Below are 17,453 nucleotides of genomic sequence, written 5' to 3' on the forward strand. Positions count from 1 at the left end.
TTCAAGTCTCATGGTTTTCTTAAAGGAACAATAATGTATAGTTTGTTTTGGAAAATAATGTTGTTATTATTATTATTATTGAGCCAAAATCCTTCTTATTATTAAATACATGAGTTTTCTATATTAACTGTAGATTTATGAATAAAATTTTGGATTTGAGTTAAAAACAATGACACGGAGGTCTTGCTTCTATTCAAGCGTTGAATTCAATTCGATTGTTGATTTAAATTGTTAAATATATAGTTTTAAATGTAAGAATTAATTTCAATGACAACCGTAAAATGCTTTCATTCTGAATTAATTTTTAAACTTTTAATACTTTAAATTTCATTCATAAATATTTAAACTTCCCGAAAATTCATTTACCAAAGAAATGAGTAGATCTTCGAAGCACCTAGCTCAAAACCTGGCCCAATCCCAACCCCCACATGCGACTTACCATAATCCAACACGTGTTATTACATGTCAGAGAAACAGTTAAACTGTGGTTTTAGTCCCTCTTTAATGCTCATATTTTAAGATTTAGTATATGTACTTTTATTTGATATAATTTTATCCTTCTACAATTTTTTTTTTTAAATTAGAGAAAGGTTGTACATGTTTGAAATCGAGACTTAACGTTAAAAATAACTTAATTATCCCTTTGATTTATATAATTTCATTAATTGCTGTTAAAATATTGGCATGTTGTTTTCTTTAAAAATATCATTTTCATTGAGATATGAATTTTTATATAGAAAGAGGTATTTTTAAAAAAAATTGATGATAATATTTTAATCAGAATAGTTAATGATATTATTATTTGAAAATATAACGTGGTTCTAAAAAGTTTAGGCATAAAATTATTTTAAATTAAAATACAAGGATTAAATCTATAATTTAAGCATAGAAAAGTGACCGAAATAAAAACTTTACCAAGAGCAAAAAAAGCATAACCTTCCCTAAGCAGGAGATGCCACGTTAGTGTTTCTAGAGATCAGTGGTGGGCCCAATCCTCTACCCTACCGAATGAATGACCAACAGATTTAACTCCAACCAAATCATTACCGTCCACGTTCCTTTTGAAAAATATGGTTCAATTGTACGGTAACAGCCCACGTGGCTTCGTCACAGTAGTCTAAATTCAATGCTTTCATTTATATAATCGAACTTTCACCGGTTATTGTCCAGTTGTCGCTTTGCCTTTCGGTTTCATGCAAAAAAAATGAGAATAACATGGAGGAGAATATGCTAATGACATCAGATTCCGGCGAATTTAACTCGTTTACAGTAATCAGAACTGAGAAGCCTCGCTGGAGAACGTTGAAGTGCACGTACCAGACTGTGATGAATATAGCAATATCGGCGACGTTCCAACTTTAACATGCAGGTCCCATGGGGTAGTATCGGTTATTGGTAGGAGAAGAGAGATAGAAGATGTTGTGAAAGTAGGGTTAGGTTTGATGGTGAGAGGAGGGGGAAAGTTTGATTTTTATAGAGTCTATGACGGGCACGGCGGGCCCGGGGTGGCGGAGGAGTGTAAAGAAAGGTTTCATAAACTGTTGGTGGAGGAGATAGTGTTGGAAGGAAATGGTATTGACTTGGGAAGGGCTATAACCCTCAGACCCGGTCTGTAATTTAGACCTAAATCTAAGTGGTCATATATCCCATTCAGAAATATATTTTTTTTCTCTTTAAAATATCTTACAATACATTAGATATAATACAGAATAAAATATATTAATACATATATATCCAAAACGACAGCAAATACATGTCACCAAACATAACTGAAAAATATATAAAGATATAAGTTCGTACAAAATAAATAGTTGATCTCTCCTGATGCCAAATCTATTAGTTTACGGTCTGTTGTTATCTGAAAAAGGTAAAAACTATAGAATGAGCTAAAAAGCTCAGTATGCCCCATACAGTATATAACACATACATAACAAAATAATTTATAAAATTAAACAATTTATCACAGAGACCAGTAGAAACTTAACCTGTGCACAAAGCAGAGGAGCCTAGAAAAACTGTAAGGTTTATCCTTGCACACAGCAAAAGGACTCGGGAAACTGTAAGGCTTACCTTCGCACACAGCAAAAGGGACCTGATAATACTTCCTTCAATCGTACCCCCAATGACAAAAATAAACATGTATGCATTGGAGTAAAAACGGTAATTAATCCATTAAATATGGAAATGTTCCATATTTAGAAATCATGTACAAAAATACTATAACTATAAACAATATAAAAATTATACGGTAAATCAGACATTTAATAAACATTATTCAAAATACCAGATATTTCCTCATAAAATATATTATATTCTCATAATATAAACCAGTTCAGATATATAGTTTAAAACTGTAAGATAATATTGTCAGGAAACACACCTGTAACAGTCTGAGAAATCAGATAGGGAAGCTTATTACTGGTTTTGTCGATCACGCTCTGCTGCAGCGCTAGATCCTACGAATTGGAAAAATCCATATTTGAAACCTAATATAAATAATCTAAATATTATTTAAATAATATACGGAAACCTACGGGTAATTCTCGTCGTACGCGGTTCAGGCTGATCTAACGAACGGACAACACCGGACCTAAATGATCCTTGCTCAGGTGAAACACGAGTACCTTCATAAAATATTTTTATTGAATCAATTCCTTAACCAAATCTCAAATAAATAATCAAAATATTGAAATATTAAGCATTTTGGATTTACAAGCTCGATTCAAAAATTTCGGGTCAGAATTTGACAAAACGGACTTCAGAATCAGATTCAGGACGTCGAAAAACATAAAGTATGACCTTTCAAAATTCTAAATTCTTGGTCAAAATCAAAGTCAACGGGTTTGACTGACGATTCAGAGACTTTCGGGTTTGCATTTTGTGAAACCGACCCCAAAAACGGATTCGGAACGTCGAACAATGTCAGGACAGGTATTCTCGAAAAAGATTAACGGTTGTTTAACAGCCGGTCAAAGCCGGTCAAAGTTCTGGTCAAATGAGGTCAACAAACTGTCAACCATTTTATAGAAATAGCACCTTTTTTTTAAAATAATTACCAAAATAACACCTTTTCGAATTAAATTCCCAAAATAGCACTTTTTTGAATTAAATTCCCGAAATAGCACATTTTTTGAATTAATTCCCAAAAAAGAGCATCCATTTCAAATTAATTCCCAAAATGTCACCCGATCAACGGGTCGGGTCAGGTCAGGTCAACGGGTCGGGTCAAAACCGGTCAAACCGGTTATTTTATCCTTCCTCACGCGCAGTGGCGGCACGTGGGGGCGCGTGCGGCGTCTATAAACGTCGGAAAAATTACAGAAAAATTTCTAAAAATTATTTTAAGCGATTTCGAGATACTTACAAAGCTCGGTTCAAATTTTTGAACGGCGGAGAGCTCGATTTCATCAAATCGGAAATTTTGACCGCTTCACCTCCCCACGCGCCGCCGTCAACGGTGACCGAGGATGACACCGGCGGACTCAGAACGGCATAAGGAACACGATGGTGTTGGAGGTGTTGTAAACGGAGCAACGATTGGCGATGAATTTAAGATTTTCTCGGCGATTGAGCTAAAAAAAACGTCGAGACTTTGACTTGAAATTCACGGTGTTTGGCAGCGTTTCACCTCAATTGATTTAAGGGAATTGTTCCTCACTCGATAACGAACATGATGGTGGTTTCAAAACGACAATCGGAATTCGGACGGCGTCGAAATCGTTATCATAAGTTGAGATTGGGGAAGGGAGCTTTGGGAAGTGGTTTTCTGTTTTCAAAACAGAAAACCACTTATATATAAACCAATATGACCAACTTTTCTTGGGTAAATTCAGGGCTTGGTCCCTGAATTTTTTTTAACTCTAAAATAAGCTACAAGTATTAAAAACTTCTAATTTAGTCTCCAAAATTTACCAATTTTCACAATTAAAACCTCAAATTTCAATTAAATATTATTTTGAAATTTATGGTTTGTTACAATTCTCCCCCTCTACAAGAAATTTCATCCTCGAAATTTACCTTATGAAAACAGATGAGGAAATCGAACCTCCATTGACTCCAATGTCTCCCAAGTAGCTTCTGAGGGGCTACGATTACTCCACTGAACTTTGACCATCGGAATACGCCTATTTCGAAGAAATCGCTCATCTCTCTCTAAAACCTGAACAGGCTCCTCCTCATATGAAAAATCAGGTCTCAGCTCTACCTCATCAACTTGAATGATGTGATCTGGATCTGGACGGTATCGCCTCAACATAGACACATGAAAAACATCATGAATACGACTGAGTTGGGGAGGCAACTCAAGTTGATAAGCAACAGGTCCGACTTTTTTCAGAATACGATACGACCCAATAAATCTCGGACTCAGTTTACCTTTACGTCCAAATCTCAATACCTTCTTCCATGGAGATACTTTAAGAAAAACCTGATCTTCAACCTCAAACTCGATATCCTTACGTCGCTTATCTACGTATGACTTCTGCCTATCAAATGCTTCTCTTAAGCGATCACGGATCAGTCTGACAATATCTTCAGTCTCTCGAACCAAGTCTGGACCCAAAGTTTTTCTATCATGCAACTCTGTCCAACATATAGGAGTACGACATCTACGTCCATACAGAGCCTCGTACGGTGCCATGCGAATACTTGCCTGGTAACTATTATTGTAAGCAAACTCAGCTAATGGCAAGAAATCTTCCCAACTACCACGAAAATCAATCACACAACCCCGTAATATATCCTCTAACACCTGAATTACTCGCTCAGACTGTCTATCAGTCTGAGGATGAAAAGATGTACTGAAATTCAAATGAGTACCCAAAGCCTCGTGCAAAGCCTTCCAGAACTTGGAAGTGAACTTCGGATCTCGATCAGATATGATAGACAACGGAACACCATGAAGTCTAACGATCTCAGAAATGTACAACTTAGCCGGTTTGTCCAGAGAATAATTAATCCGGATAGGGATAAAGTGCGTTAATTTAGTGAGTCGATCAACAATCACCCAAATAGAATCCTTTTTAGAAGGAGTCAGAGGAAGACCAGTAACGAAGTCCATCGTAATGCTCTCCCATTTCCACTCAGAAATCTTAATTGACTGTAACAATCCAGATGGATGTTGGTGTTCTATTTTAACCTGCTGATAAGTCAAACACCTCGCCACAAAATCTGAAATATTCTTTTTCATACCAGTCCAAAAGTAACGTTCCTTGAGATTATTGTACATTTTGTCCCCGCCAGGATGCATAGCATAAGGACTACTATGAGCCTCCTGAAGAATAACCCGTCTCAATTCATCATCTTTAGGAACGTAGTAACGACCGTGAAAACACAAATTACCATCCTGATCCACAGTATATTCTGAACTCGATCCTTGTTTAATTTGCTCAATAATGGAAAGCAATGAGCTATCCCGAAGTTGTTTGGTCTTAATCTCCTCGGCCAAAGTAGGTTTAACCTGCAACTCTGCTAACAGACTATTATCATCAAATAGACTCAAGTTGGCGAATAAGGCTCTGAGATCTGATATCGCCTTAAGGCTCAAGGCGTCTGCCACTACATTAGCCTTCCCTGGATGATATTCTATCTCTAAATCATAGTCCTTTAGAAGCTCCAACCAGCGACGCTGTCTCAAATTCAATTCTTTCTGAGTAAGCAGATATTTCAGACTTTTATGACCAATATAAAGATAACACTTTTCTCCATATAGGTAGTGTCTCCAGATCTTTAAAGCAAAAACTACGACAGCTAACTCCAGATCGTGAATAGGATAGTTACGCTCATGCGGCTTTAATTGACGCGAAGCATAAGCGACAACCTTCCTATCTTGCATCAAAACACAACCTAATCCAGAGTGAGAAGCATCACTGTAGACAGAAAAATCTTTCCTAGATTCAGGCTGAATCAGTACTGGGGCTTGAGTTAGAATAGTCTTCAGTTTCTCAAAGCTAGCTTGTTGGTTCTCAGACCAGACAAATGGAACATCTTTCCTCAATAGTTTCGTTAGAGGAGCTGCAATAAGGGAGAACCCCTCAACGAAACGACGGTAGTAACCAGCTAAGCCCAAGAAACTACGAATCTCGGAGACGTTCATGGGTTGCTTCCAGTTCAGAATAACCTCCACTTTGCTTGGATCCACCCGAATACCATCAGCAAAAACGATATGTCCAAGAAAAGTCACTTCGCTGAGCCAGAACTCACATTTGCTCAACTTAGCGTATAGCTTATTCTCCCTTAGAGTCTGTTGAACAATCTCTAAATGCTCCTCATGTTCTTCTTCACTTCTAGAATACACCAATATGTCATCAATTAACACAACAACAAACTGGTCCAAATAAGGTCGAAACACCTTATGCATCAGATCCATAAAAGCAGCAGGGCATTTGTTAACCCGAATAACATCACTAAAAACTCATAATGCCCATACCGAGTACGGAAAGCAGTTTTTTGAATATCCGAGTCTTTCACTTTGAGTTAATAATAACCATACCTCAAGTCTATTTTTGAAAAGATATAAGCCCCTTGAAATTGGTCAAATAGATCATCAATCCTGGGCAGAGGATATTTGTTTTTAACCGTGAGATTGTTCAGTTTCCTATAATCAATATAGAGTCTCAATTTCCCATCTTTCTTCTTGACAAAGAGAACTGGGGCTCCCACGGTGATACACTGGGTCGGATAAATCCCCTGTCCAACAACTCTTGGAGTTGAACTGTCAGTTCCTTAAGCTCCTTTGGGGCCATACGATAAGGAGCCATTGAAACCGAAGTGGAACCTGAATAGATTTCAATCTCAAACTCAACTTCTCTATCCGGAGGTAATCCAGGAAACTCCTCGGAAAAAACATCAAAAAATTCTTTGACAATCCGGATACCTTCAATATCAGACTGAGAACTTCTAGTATCCAAAATATAAGCAAGAAACGCCTCAGAACCCTTCCTGATCATCTTCTCAGCCACCAAAGCAGACACAACATTCTTCAGAAATCCACGGTGTTCTCCGATCATTACAATCTTTCGATTATCTAGGGTTTTCAGAACAGCTTTCTTGGTCTCAAAATCAATATTTACTCGATGTTTGTCCAACCAATCTATGCCGAGAATCAAATCAAACTCTTCAAAGGGTAACTCCATCAGGTCAGCCAGAAAAATCTCCCCATTGATCTCTACAAAACATTCTCTAAAAATACGATCCAACACTATGGACTTGCCTAAGGGACTTTGAACTATCACCGAATGCTCAGTATTCTCAACAGGAATATTTAGTCTCTCAGAAACGGAATGTGATACATAGGAATTGGTAGAGCCACTATCAAACAATGCAAAGTAGGGAATTGAATGAATAGTAACAGTACCTACAGTCACATTAGGCCCATCGCGATCCTGTCGAAGTCTGGCAGTGTAAACCAATACAGGCTGTCTGGCCTGAGATCTGAATGGAACCCTACTCTGAAATGCTCAACCTCTACTAGCTGATCCAGATGCTCTCTCCTGAACACGACCCCCTGCTGGAGTCTGGACTGTACTATGAGAACTAGCGGGAGTACGAGCTGGCGTCTGAACTGAACGATCTCGCTCTGGACAATCCTTCATGAAATGGTCACCGGAACCACATCTAAAACATGTCCCCAATTTCAGACTGCACTTACCATAATGACATCTTCTACAGTGCACACATGTCGGTATAGGTTGCAGCCCAGAAGATCCACCATGTCTAGAATGATGTACGGCTGAAGAACCGGATGCCACAGGCCTGACACTTGCACCACCTCTCTGAAAGGATTCACCCATGCCTCTCTTGTTGGGGTATTCAGAAGAATCTACAGAACCAGAAGGCCTCCTGAATCGGGTTTGAGCTCGATCACTGTCTCTCCTGTGCTCCATACCCAATCGCTTTAATTCCTCAGCAGTCTTGGCTATCTCAACCAATGCATCAAAATTTCTCTCCCGGTGGGTAGCAACTTGGCTTCTGATTTCATGCCTGAGTCCATTCTCAAACCTCAAGCATCTATCTACCTCTGTGTTAACAAGTCCAGGGACATATCGGCTCAATCGGATGAATTCCACTTCGTAGTCCATAACAGGCATATTACCCTGCTCCAGATCCTGAAACTCATGGCGTCGCTCCTGTAGATATCTCTCCCCAATATAGCGACTCCGGAAACGTGTCTTAAAAAGATCTCATGTTAACTGGTTTCTCGGGATACTACCAGAAATCGATTGCCACCATCTGAAGCTCTCTTTCTTCAACATAGTTAGGACCCCTTTCAACTTCTACTCAGGTATGAGATCCATCTCATACATAATCCTCTCTGTATCCTCTAACCAATACTCAGCGTCTGTCGGAGGTCCACCAGTAATACCCTCGAATGGAACTACACCAACAGCTACCAAGGAATTTGAAATCTCAACCGCAATCATATTACTAGGGGCTCTAGCAGCTCTCTGAAACATGCAGAAGATAGCTCTATTAATGGTGTCTTCATTCATCTCAGTATCCTCATCTTCAGTGATGAGAGGGTCTCTCACAGGAGTAAACTGATCATCATTAGAAAGAGTCGGATCTACTTGCGGAACAGAAGGATCATGTGATGACATCGGATCGTCTATCGTAACAGAAGGTCGAGTGACTCGTCCTCGACCATGGCCACGTCCTGTCCTACGACCTCTAGCAGCACTCATCGTTAGATCTATAAGGCTCTACAGAAAGAATTTGAAACATATGTCAGATTAGCATCAAGGATCTCGAGAAAATTTTAAATCATAAAATAAGGTGACATTTTTTTTTCAAATTTCTTAAAAATTCAAAGTTTAGGACCCATATACAGTCCGAGTGTTTAAAACCGAAAGCTCTGATACCACCAAATATAACCCCCAGACCCGATCTGTAATTTAGACCCAAACCTAAGTGGTCACATATCCCATTCATAGATATATTTTTTTTCTTTAAAATATCTTACAATACATTAGATATAATACATAACAAAATGTATTAATACATATATATCCAAAACGATAGCAAATATATGTCACCAAACATAATTGAAAAACATATATAGATATAAGTTCGTACAAAATAAGTAGTTGATCTCCCCTGATGCCAAATCTGCTAGCTTAAGGTTTGTTGTTATCTGAAAAAGGTAAAAATTATAGAATGAGCTAAAAAGCCCAGTGTGCCCTATACAATGTATAACACATACATAACAAAATAATTCAGATAAGATAAAACAATTTATCAAATATATTTTAATAATATGAACACTACCCCCATCCAATCCCCAAAATATGTAGGTTCACCTGAACCGTACACCACCTATACACCAGTAAGGCTTAACCTGTGCACAAAGCAGAGGAGCCTAGGAAAACTGTAAGGTTTATCCTTGCACACAGTAAAGGGACCTGGGAAACTGTAAGGCTTACGCTTGCACACAACAAAGGGACCTGGTAAACTGTAAGGCTTACCTTCGCACACAACAAAGGGACATGGGAAACTGTAAGGCTTACCTTCGCATACAGCAAAAGGGACCTGACAATACTTCCTTCAATCGTACCCCTAATGAAAAAAATAAACATGTATGCATTGGAGTAAAAACAGTAATTAATCTATTAAATATGGAAATGTTCCATATTTAGAAATCATGTACAAAAATACTATAACTATAAACCATATAAAAATTATACGGTAAATCAGACATTTAATAAACATTATTCAAAATACCGGATATTTCCTCATAAAATATATTATATTCTCATAATATAAACCAGTTCAGATATATAGTTTAAAACTGTAAGATAACATTGTCAGGAAACACACTTGTAACAGTCTGAGAAATCAGATAGGGAAACTTATTACTGGTTTTGTCGATCACGCTCTGCTGCAGCGCTAGATCCTACGAATTGGAAAAATCCATATTGGAAACCTAATATAAATAATCTAAATATTATTTAAATAATATACGAAAACCTACGGGTAATTCTCGTAGTACGTGGTTCAGGCAGATCAAACGAACGGACAACACCGGACCTAAATGATCCTTGCTCATGTGAAACACGAGTATCTTCATAAAATATTTTTATTGAATCAATTCCTTAACCAAATCTCAAATAAATAATCAAAATATTGAAATATTAAGCCTTTTGGGTTTACAAGCTCGATTCGAGAATTTCAGGTCAGAATTTGACAAAACGGACTTCAGAATCAGATTCAGGATGTCGAAAAACATAAAGTATGACCTTCCAAAATTCTGAATTCTTGGTCAAAATCAAAGTCAACGGGTTTGATTGACGATTCGGAGACTTTCGGGTTTAAATTTTGTGAAACCGACCCCAAAAACGGATTCAAAACGTCGAAAAATGTTAGGATAGGTATTCTCGGAAAAGATTAACGGTTGTTTAATGGCCGGTCAAAGCCGATCAAAGTTCTGGTCAAAGGAGGTCAATAAACTGTCAACCATTTTACAGAAATAGCATCTTTTTAGAATAATTACCAAAATAGCACCTTTTAGAATTAAATTCCCAAAATAGAACTTTTTCGAATTAAATTTCTAAAATAGCACCTTTTTCGAATTAAATTCCCAAAATAGCACCCTTTTCGAATTAATTCCCAAAATAACACCCATTTCAAATTAATTCCTAAAATATCACCCGGTCAACGGTCGGGTCGGGTCAACGGGTCGGTCAAGACTGGTCAACCCTTTGAAAAACCAGTTATTTTAGTCTTCCCCACACGCCGGCGTCTATAAACGTCGGAAAAATTACAGAAAAATTTTTAAAAATCATTTTGAGCGATTTCGAGATACTTACAAAGCTCGGTTCAAATTTTTGAATGGCGGAGAGCTCGATTTCATCAAATCGGAAACTTTGACCGCTTCATCTCCCCACGCGCCGCCGTCAACGGAGACGGAGGATGACACTGGCGGACTCAAAACGACACAAGGAACACGATGGTGCGGGAGGTGTCGTAAACGGAGCAACGATCGGCGATGAATTTAAGATTTTCTCAGCGATTGAGCTAAAAAAAACGTCGAGACTTTGATTTGAAATTCACAGCGTTTGGCAGTGTTTCACCTCAATTGATTTAAGGGAATTATTCCTCACTCGATAACGAACATGATGATGGTTTTAAAACGACAATCGGAATTCAGACGACGTCGGAATCGTTGTCGGAAGTTGAGGTTAGGGAAGGGAGCTTTTTGGAGTGGTTTTCTATTTTCCACGTATATATAAACCAATATGACCAACTTTTTTTTGGGTAAATTCAAGGCTTTGTCTCTGAATTTTCTTTAACTCTAAAATAAGCTACAAGTATTAAAAACTTCTAATTTAGTCCCCAAAATTTATCAATTTTCACAATTAAAACCTCAATTTTCAATTAAATATTATTTTGAAATTTTCGGGTTGTTACAAGGACGATGAACAGATGTTTCGAGAAGATGGATGAAGAAGTGAGCCGAGGGAGGTTGGGGGAGGAGACGGTGGGTTCGACGGCGGTTGTGGCTGTAGTTGGTGGCGAATTGTGGAGACTCCAAAGCTATGCTATCGACGGGTGGTATTGTTATGGCCTTGTCTGACGATCATAAGGTAATGTTTACAATGATTTCATTCGTTTCTTTTCCATTGTTTTGAAATATGTTAGATTTATTTTTTTAAATAATACAATAATAACAGTAACAGTTGAATTAATGTTTGATCATTGGGTTATTTAATATGAAGAGAATAAATTTTAACATTATTAGATGATGAAAATAAATGATTATTATTTTTTATTAAAACTAATATTTTTCATTATTAATTTTAACTATCATCTTCATTCATCCCAACTATAATAATATAATGTAAAACTAAACAGTTTTACATTATTACATTCTTATATAAAGCCCGATAGGCCAGACGAACTGAAAAGAATCGAAACTGCTGGTGGAAGGGTCATAAATTGGAATGGCCATCGTGTGCTAGGAGTAGTCGCTACTTCAAGATCGATAGGTATGTATTATTGATGTGTAATAGATAACATTATGAATCATTATCTCATCTGTTATATATCAACATGTATCACTTATATGTTATTTCTAAATCTTACCTTTTTAAGAGCTAACCTTTTGTTTCCTCACCACGGAGAGTAAAATTTGCATGCTTGCAGGCGATCAATACCTTAAACCATCTATCATATCCGAACCAGACGTAATCAAAAGAGAGTTAACCGATGACGACGAGTTCCTCATACTAGCTAGTGATGGCCTGTGGGATGTCGTGTCTAACGAAATCACGTGTCGAGTAGTGAGGAAATGTATGAACAGTCGGATTAAGAGAAGATCTACTACGATCGTTGACGGAAACCGCAACCGTGCTGTAGGAGCTGCTGCGGTGTTGGTTGAGCTCGCAATGGCTCGGGGTAGCAAGGACAACATTAGTGTGTATTGGAATGGTAATTTGCACACTGAAAAAGTACTACAGAACTTGTATATTTCAGCTGAGATATGGTACTAGTTTATATACACAAGCACAAGCCTCATATAAGCAGTTAACACTAACTGCATTGCTAACTAACTAACAGCTGACTCATTCAGCAAATGCCACGTGCATGACTTAGTTACAATCTGTTACAATCAGCTGCACACCCACTTACATTAGACTGCTAACATTTTCCCTACTTCTTGTTTCCTTTGTTCAAAGGAATACACACATACTTTGGATCTAAACTCCTCAAATGCAGCTCGCGCTAATGGTTTGGTGAATCCATCAGCAATTTGATGCATTGCAGGGACATAGCTAACTTGCAATTGACCAGCTGCCACCTTCTCCCGAACAAAGTGCACATCAAGGTCCACATGCTTGGACTGAGCGTGGTAAACTGGATTGGCACTCATAGCCACTGTGCTGGTATTGTCACACCAGACAATCGGTTCTCGACCTTGTTGAATACCAAGATCAGTTAGGAGAGCATTCACCCAAGCTATGTCTGCAGCTGCATCAGCTACACTCTTATATTCGGCCTCCATTGTCGACCGAGAGACCGTCTTTTGTTTCTTTGAGCACCAAGTAACTAAGCATTTGCCCAAGAACACACCATACCCCGTTATGGATCTTCGATCATCAATACTAGCTCCCCAATCAGCATCGGCAAAGGCAACTATGTTCTGTCCACTTTCAACAGGTGAAAAAAATAGGCCAAAATTTAGAGTAGCACGTAGGTAGCGAAGTATTATTTTAACAGCAACAAAGTGATCTTCACGTGGAGCGTGCATGTATTGTGCAACTTGTCCCACACTAAACGATATGTCTGGTCTCGTATGACAGATATACAACAATGAGCCTACAATACTCCTGTAATCACTTGCATTGCTTAACAGGTCTCCTGTTGCATTGGAAAGTTTAGACGCAGCTACCATAGGTGTAGCACATTCTGCAGCTGCCATCATTCCTGTTTTTTCAAGCAACTCAAGGATATATTTCTTCTGACTCAACAGAATCGAGCCATTAATACGCTGAACCTCGATGCCCAGAAAAAAACTTAAGTCCCCCAAATCTTTAAGAGAGAAACGAGCTTGTAGTAGTGACACGGTCTCTTCAATTAGTGTAGATGATTGCCCTGTTATAACTATATCGTCTACGTACACTAGTACATACATGTATCCGTTGCTAGATTGTTTAACGAACAAGGAAGAATCTGCACGAGATACTGTAAACCCAAGTTGTAGCAAACTCTCTTTGAGTTTTATATACCAATTACGAGGCGCCTGACGAAGACCATACAAAGCCTTTAGAAGCTTGCACACGAGAGGTTTGCCACTCTCGTCAGTTTGCTCAAATCCAGGAGGTTGCTGCATATAAACGTCTTCATTTAAATCTCCATGCATGAATGCATTGTTTATATCAACGTGTCGAAGCTCCCAGCTTTTAGAAACAACAATCGATAGAACAGTGTTGAATGTAGAGAAACGAACTACTGGACTGAATGTGTCTCCAAAATCAAAACCGGGTGTTTGAGAAAACCCTTTAGCAACTAAACGGGCTTTATATCGAAGTACAGTCCCATCCGGATTTCTTTTGATTCGAAATATCCATTTGCATCCAACAGTGGTTCTTCCTTCTGGGAGCTTTACTAAAGACCAAGTGCCATTCTTCTGTAAGGCATTGTATTCTTCATGTACAGTAGTAGACCAATGTGGTGATTTTAGTGCTGCATTTATTGTAGTTGGAACATCCTCCTCTTCAGCAGTAAAGAATACTTTGGGTTTAAAAATTCCACACCTGCTACGTGTCATCATAGGATGAACACGCATTGAAGATCCCATAGTACTGGAATCGAGAACAATGTCTTGACGATGATTATCAGTATCAGGTTCAGCAGGACTGTTACACGCATCTGTTGCTTCATCAGTATTGGGTTCAGCAGGGCTGCTGCACACATCTGTTGCTGGCTCAATACTTCCAGATTCTGCAGCAGCACTAGTGCTTTCATGAGCATCGTCAACTTCAGTGTTATTCGTACCAGTATTGACTCTGCTAGAGTCTGGAGATCCAACACTTCCTGTTGCAGCATCACTAGAGTCAAAACTGAGTCCATCATTTACAGTAGGTTGTTCAAGTGCAGATGGCATATTTCGAGCAACAACCCTTAGTGGTTGAGAGGACCAACGTACTGATTTTGTAGGCTCAAGCGATTTCAAGGATTCACAAGCTGCTTGTCCTGCAAAAGGAAAAATGAATTCATTAAATACAACGTGCCTAGAGATATAAACTTTCCCATCTGATGCCAAGCATTGGAATCCTTTATGTCGAGGGCTGATGCCAAGATAAGTACAGATTTGAGATCTGAATGCGAGCTTGTGTTTCTGAAATAACCTCAGGTGGGGAAAACATTGGCAACCGAAAACCCTCATCATAGTGTAGTCTGGTTTCTTGCCATAAAGTTTCTCAAAAGGAGATACTCCTTGTAGCACAGCAGTAGGGAGACGATTTATTAAATGGACTGCTGAAACAACAGTATATGACCAGTATTTGACTGGTAAAGATGCTTGAGCTAATAAAACAAGTGCTAGCTCAATAACGTGGCGATGTTTACGCTTAACAACCCCATTCTGTTCAGACGTGTGGGGGCATGTTAATCGGTGCAAGATTCCTTCACTGGCTAGCATGGGTGACAAGGTACGAAATTCACCTCCCCAGTCAGTCTGCAAAGCTTTAATGGAGCTGCCAAACTGATTTGCCACCAGTTTTTGAAACATACGAAATGCCAGCACAGCTTCTCCTTTCGTTTTTAACAAATATATCCACGTATGTCTTGTGAAGGCATCTACAAATGAAACATAAAAACGAAATCCATTTGATGTCATATGAGGTGGCCCCCATAAGTCAGAGTACACAAGTTTGAAAGGAGAATCAACTGATGTATTTGATTCAACAAAGGGAAGTCTATGACTTTTTCCCATATGACACACTACACAGGTCTTATGTACATTAGAATGTATCTTGATGCCTATTTCTTTAGCTATCTTCACTAATGTTTCAGCAGCTGGGTGACCAAGTCGCCTGTGCCAAAGGTCTTCTAAAGAGTACGAAACTGAGCTAGTGTTGACTTCAACAAGATTCACTCCCAAGGAGTTGTTATTCATGGAAAACGAATATAGACCTTCATGCTCATCACCTTGAAGTAGAATATTTCTGGTTTTCTCATCACGGACATAGAACCTATTTGCATGAAACTCTAGAAAAACGTCGTTGTCCCTAGCAAGCTTGGACACAGACAGTAGGTTCTTGGTTATTTGAGGAACAAGCAGTAGATTATTCAGCAAAAGTATGCGTGAATTAGCACAAACATGAGAGTGGCCAGTAGAAACTACATTAAGTGGCATACCGTTACCGACTAGCAGTTTACCTGGGCCAAGAAATTCAGTCGTATTTAATACGTTGTTGGAATCTGAGGTGACATGGTGTGTGGCACCAGTGTCTACAATCCAACGGTCAGAGGACATGGAGGAGGCATGAGCTTGTGGTTGCCCAGCCACAGTTAAGCCAGACTTATGCTTGGCGCAGTACTCACACCCAGCATCAGAAGATGACAACGTGGAGTTGTAAGCAGATGAAGTTGACTTACGGTCCGAGTGACTGGATCATCGATCAGTGGTAACACAAGAGAAATTTTCATCGAATCTATGCCAGCATCGATCAACGAGATGGCCAATCTTCCCACAAAGTTGGCATTGCAAGCGTGACCTACCACGACCTCGGCCACCAGTTCGAGTTCCCGGGCGATGATCATAGCCTGAATTCGATATTGCAAAATTTTGATTCTCCCTTTGGGCAACGTTGGCACTCATAGGTAAGGTCTCCAGCTGGTCATCAAGGCTCGCAAGTTGAGTCTCAGCATCAAGAAGCATTGTGTAGATGTTATCTAGGGACAACGTTTCCCTCATAGAGGTTATAACTGCCATGAAAGGCTGGTATTCTCGAGGGAGACCTTTCAAAACACTTGTTATGTGTTCAACTTGAGGTACAACACTGCCACAAGAAGCTAAGGCATCACATACCTCTTTTACACGGGTAAGGTAAGTACGCATACTATCACCTCCTTTCTTTAATGACTGAAGCTTGTAATGGAGACTCATTACTGCAGTCGTGGAGCGATTGGCAAAGAACTGAAGAACTGTGTTCCATACGGCTGCTGCAGTTTCAGCCCCAACAAATTGAGGGAGCAAGTGATTGCTGATGGTGGATAACAACCATGAGGCAAGTGCGCTATCTTGTGCAACAAAATTTTCATAGGCGTCATTGACTCGGGTGATACCATCATCATCAACAATAGTTTCTGGTAGAGTTGTCACGGCACCGGTAAGAAACCGTTCCAAACGGTGGCTCTGAATGGTGAGCAAAATCTGCTGCTTCCAAAGGAGAAAATTCATCTCATCAAGAACAACATTTATTTTCTTGTGAGTGAACGATTTGGCGTTGGTGTTGAACTCCATCAAGAAAGGCTTTAAGCAGCGAAAGAAAGCACCCCAATATCTATGGCGATTGATACCATATTGGAATGGTAATTTGCACACTGAAAAAGTACTACATAACTTGTATATTTCAGCTGAGATATGGTACTAGTTTATATACACAAGCACAAGCCTCATATAAGCAGTTAACACTAACTGCATTGCTAACTAACTAACAGCTGACTCATTCAGCAAATGCCACGTGCATGACTTAGTTACAATCTGTTACAATCAGCTGCACACCCACTTACATTAGACTGCTAACAGTGTGATTGTGGTGGAGTTAAATAAACCCTAGCACTTTTTGAAGATCATCTTCGAGCTGAGGTTTACTAATATAACATCCCATGCATCCAAACCATTACAACCTATTCATTATTCACTTTACAGCATCCACACACATTCAACCCTACATAAAATAAGAAGTTATCTAATTTCTTTTTTTGCTCTCTATATTTGTCACTTCTCATTA

General features: G+C 38.9%; 1 protein-coding gene across 1 annotated transcript; it reads left to right on the forward strand.

The window, feature by feature from the left end:
* The first annotated feature begins 1,215 nt into the window (after positions 1-1,215).
* LOC120152569 (probable protein phosphatase 2C 8) lies at positions 1,216-17,279 on the forward strand. The gene is given in 7 exon segments (XM_039164986.1): positions 1,216-1,262; positions 1,337-1,612; positions 11,407-11,505; positions 11,507-11,579; positions 11,876-11,981; positions 12,139-12,412; positions 17,249-17,279. Coding segments are annotated over 7 exon segments (906 nt in total).
* Positions 17,280-17,453: the final 174 nt, after the last annotated feature.

The sequence above is a fragment of the Hibiscus syriacus genome, unplaced genomic scaffold (assembly GCF_006381635.1).
Source record: "Hibiscus syriacus cultivar Baekdansim isolate YM2019G1 unplaced genomic scaffold, ASM638163v2 tig00000002_pilon, whole genome shotgun sequence".
Taxonomy (NCBI): domain Eukaryota; kingdom Viridiplantae; phylum Streptophyta; class Magnoliopsida; order Malvales; family Malvaceae; genus Hibiscus; species Hibiscus syriacus.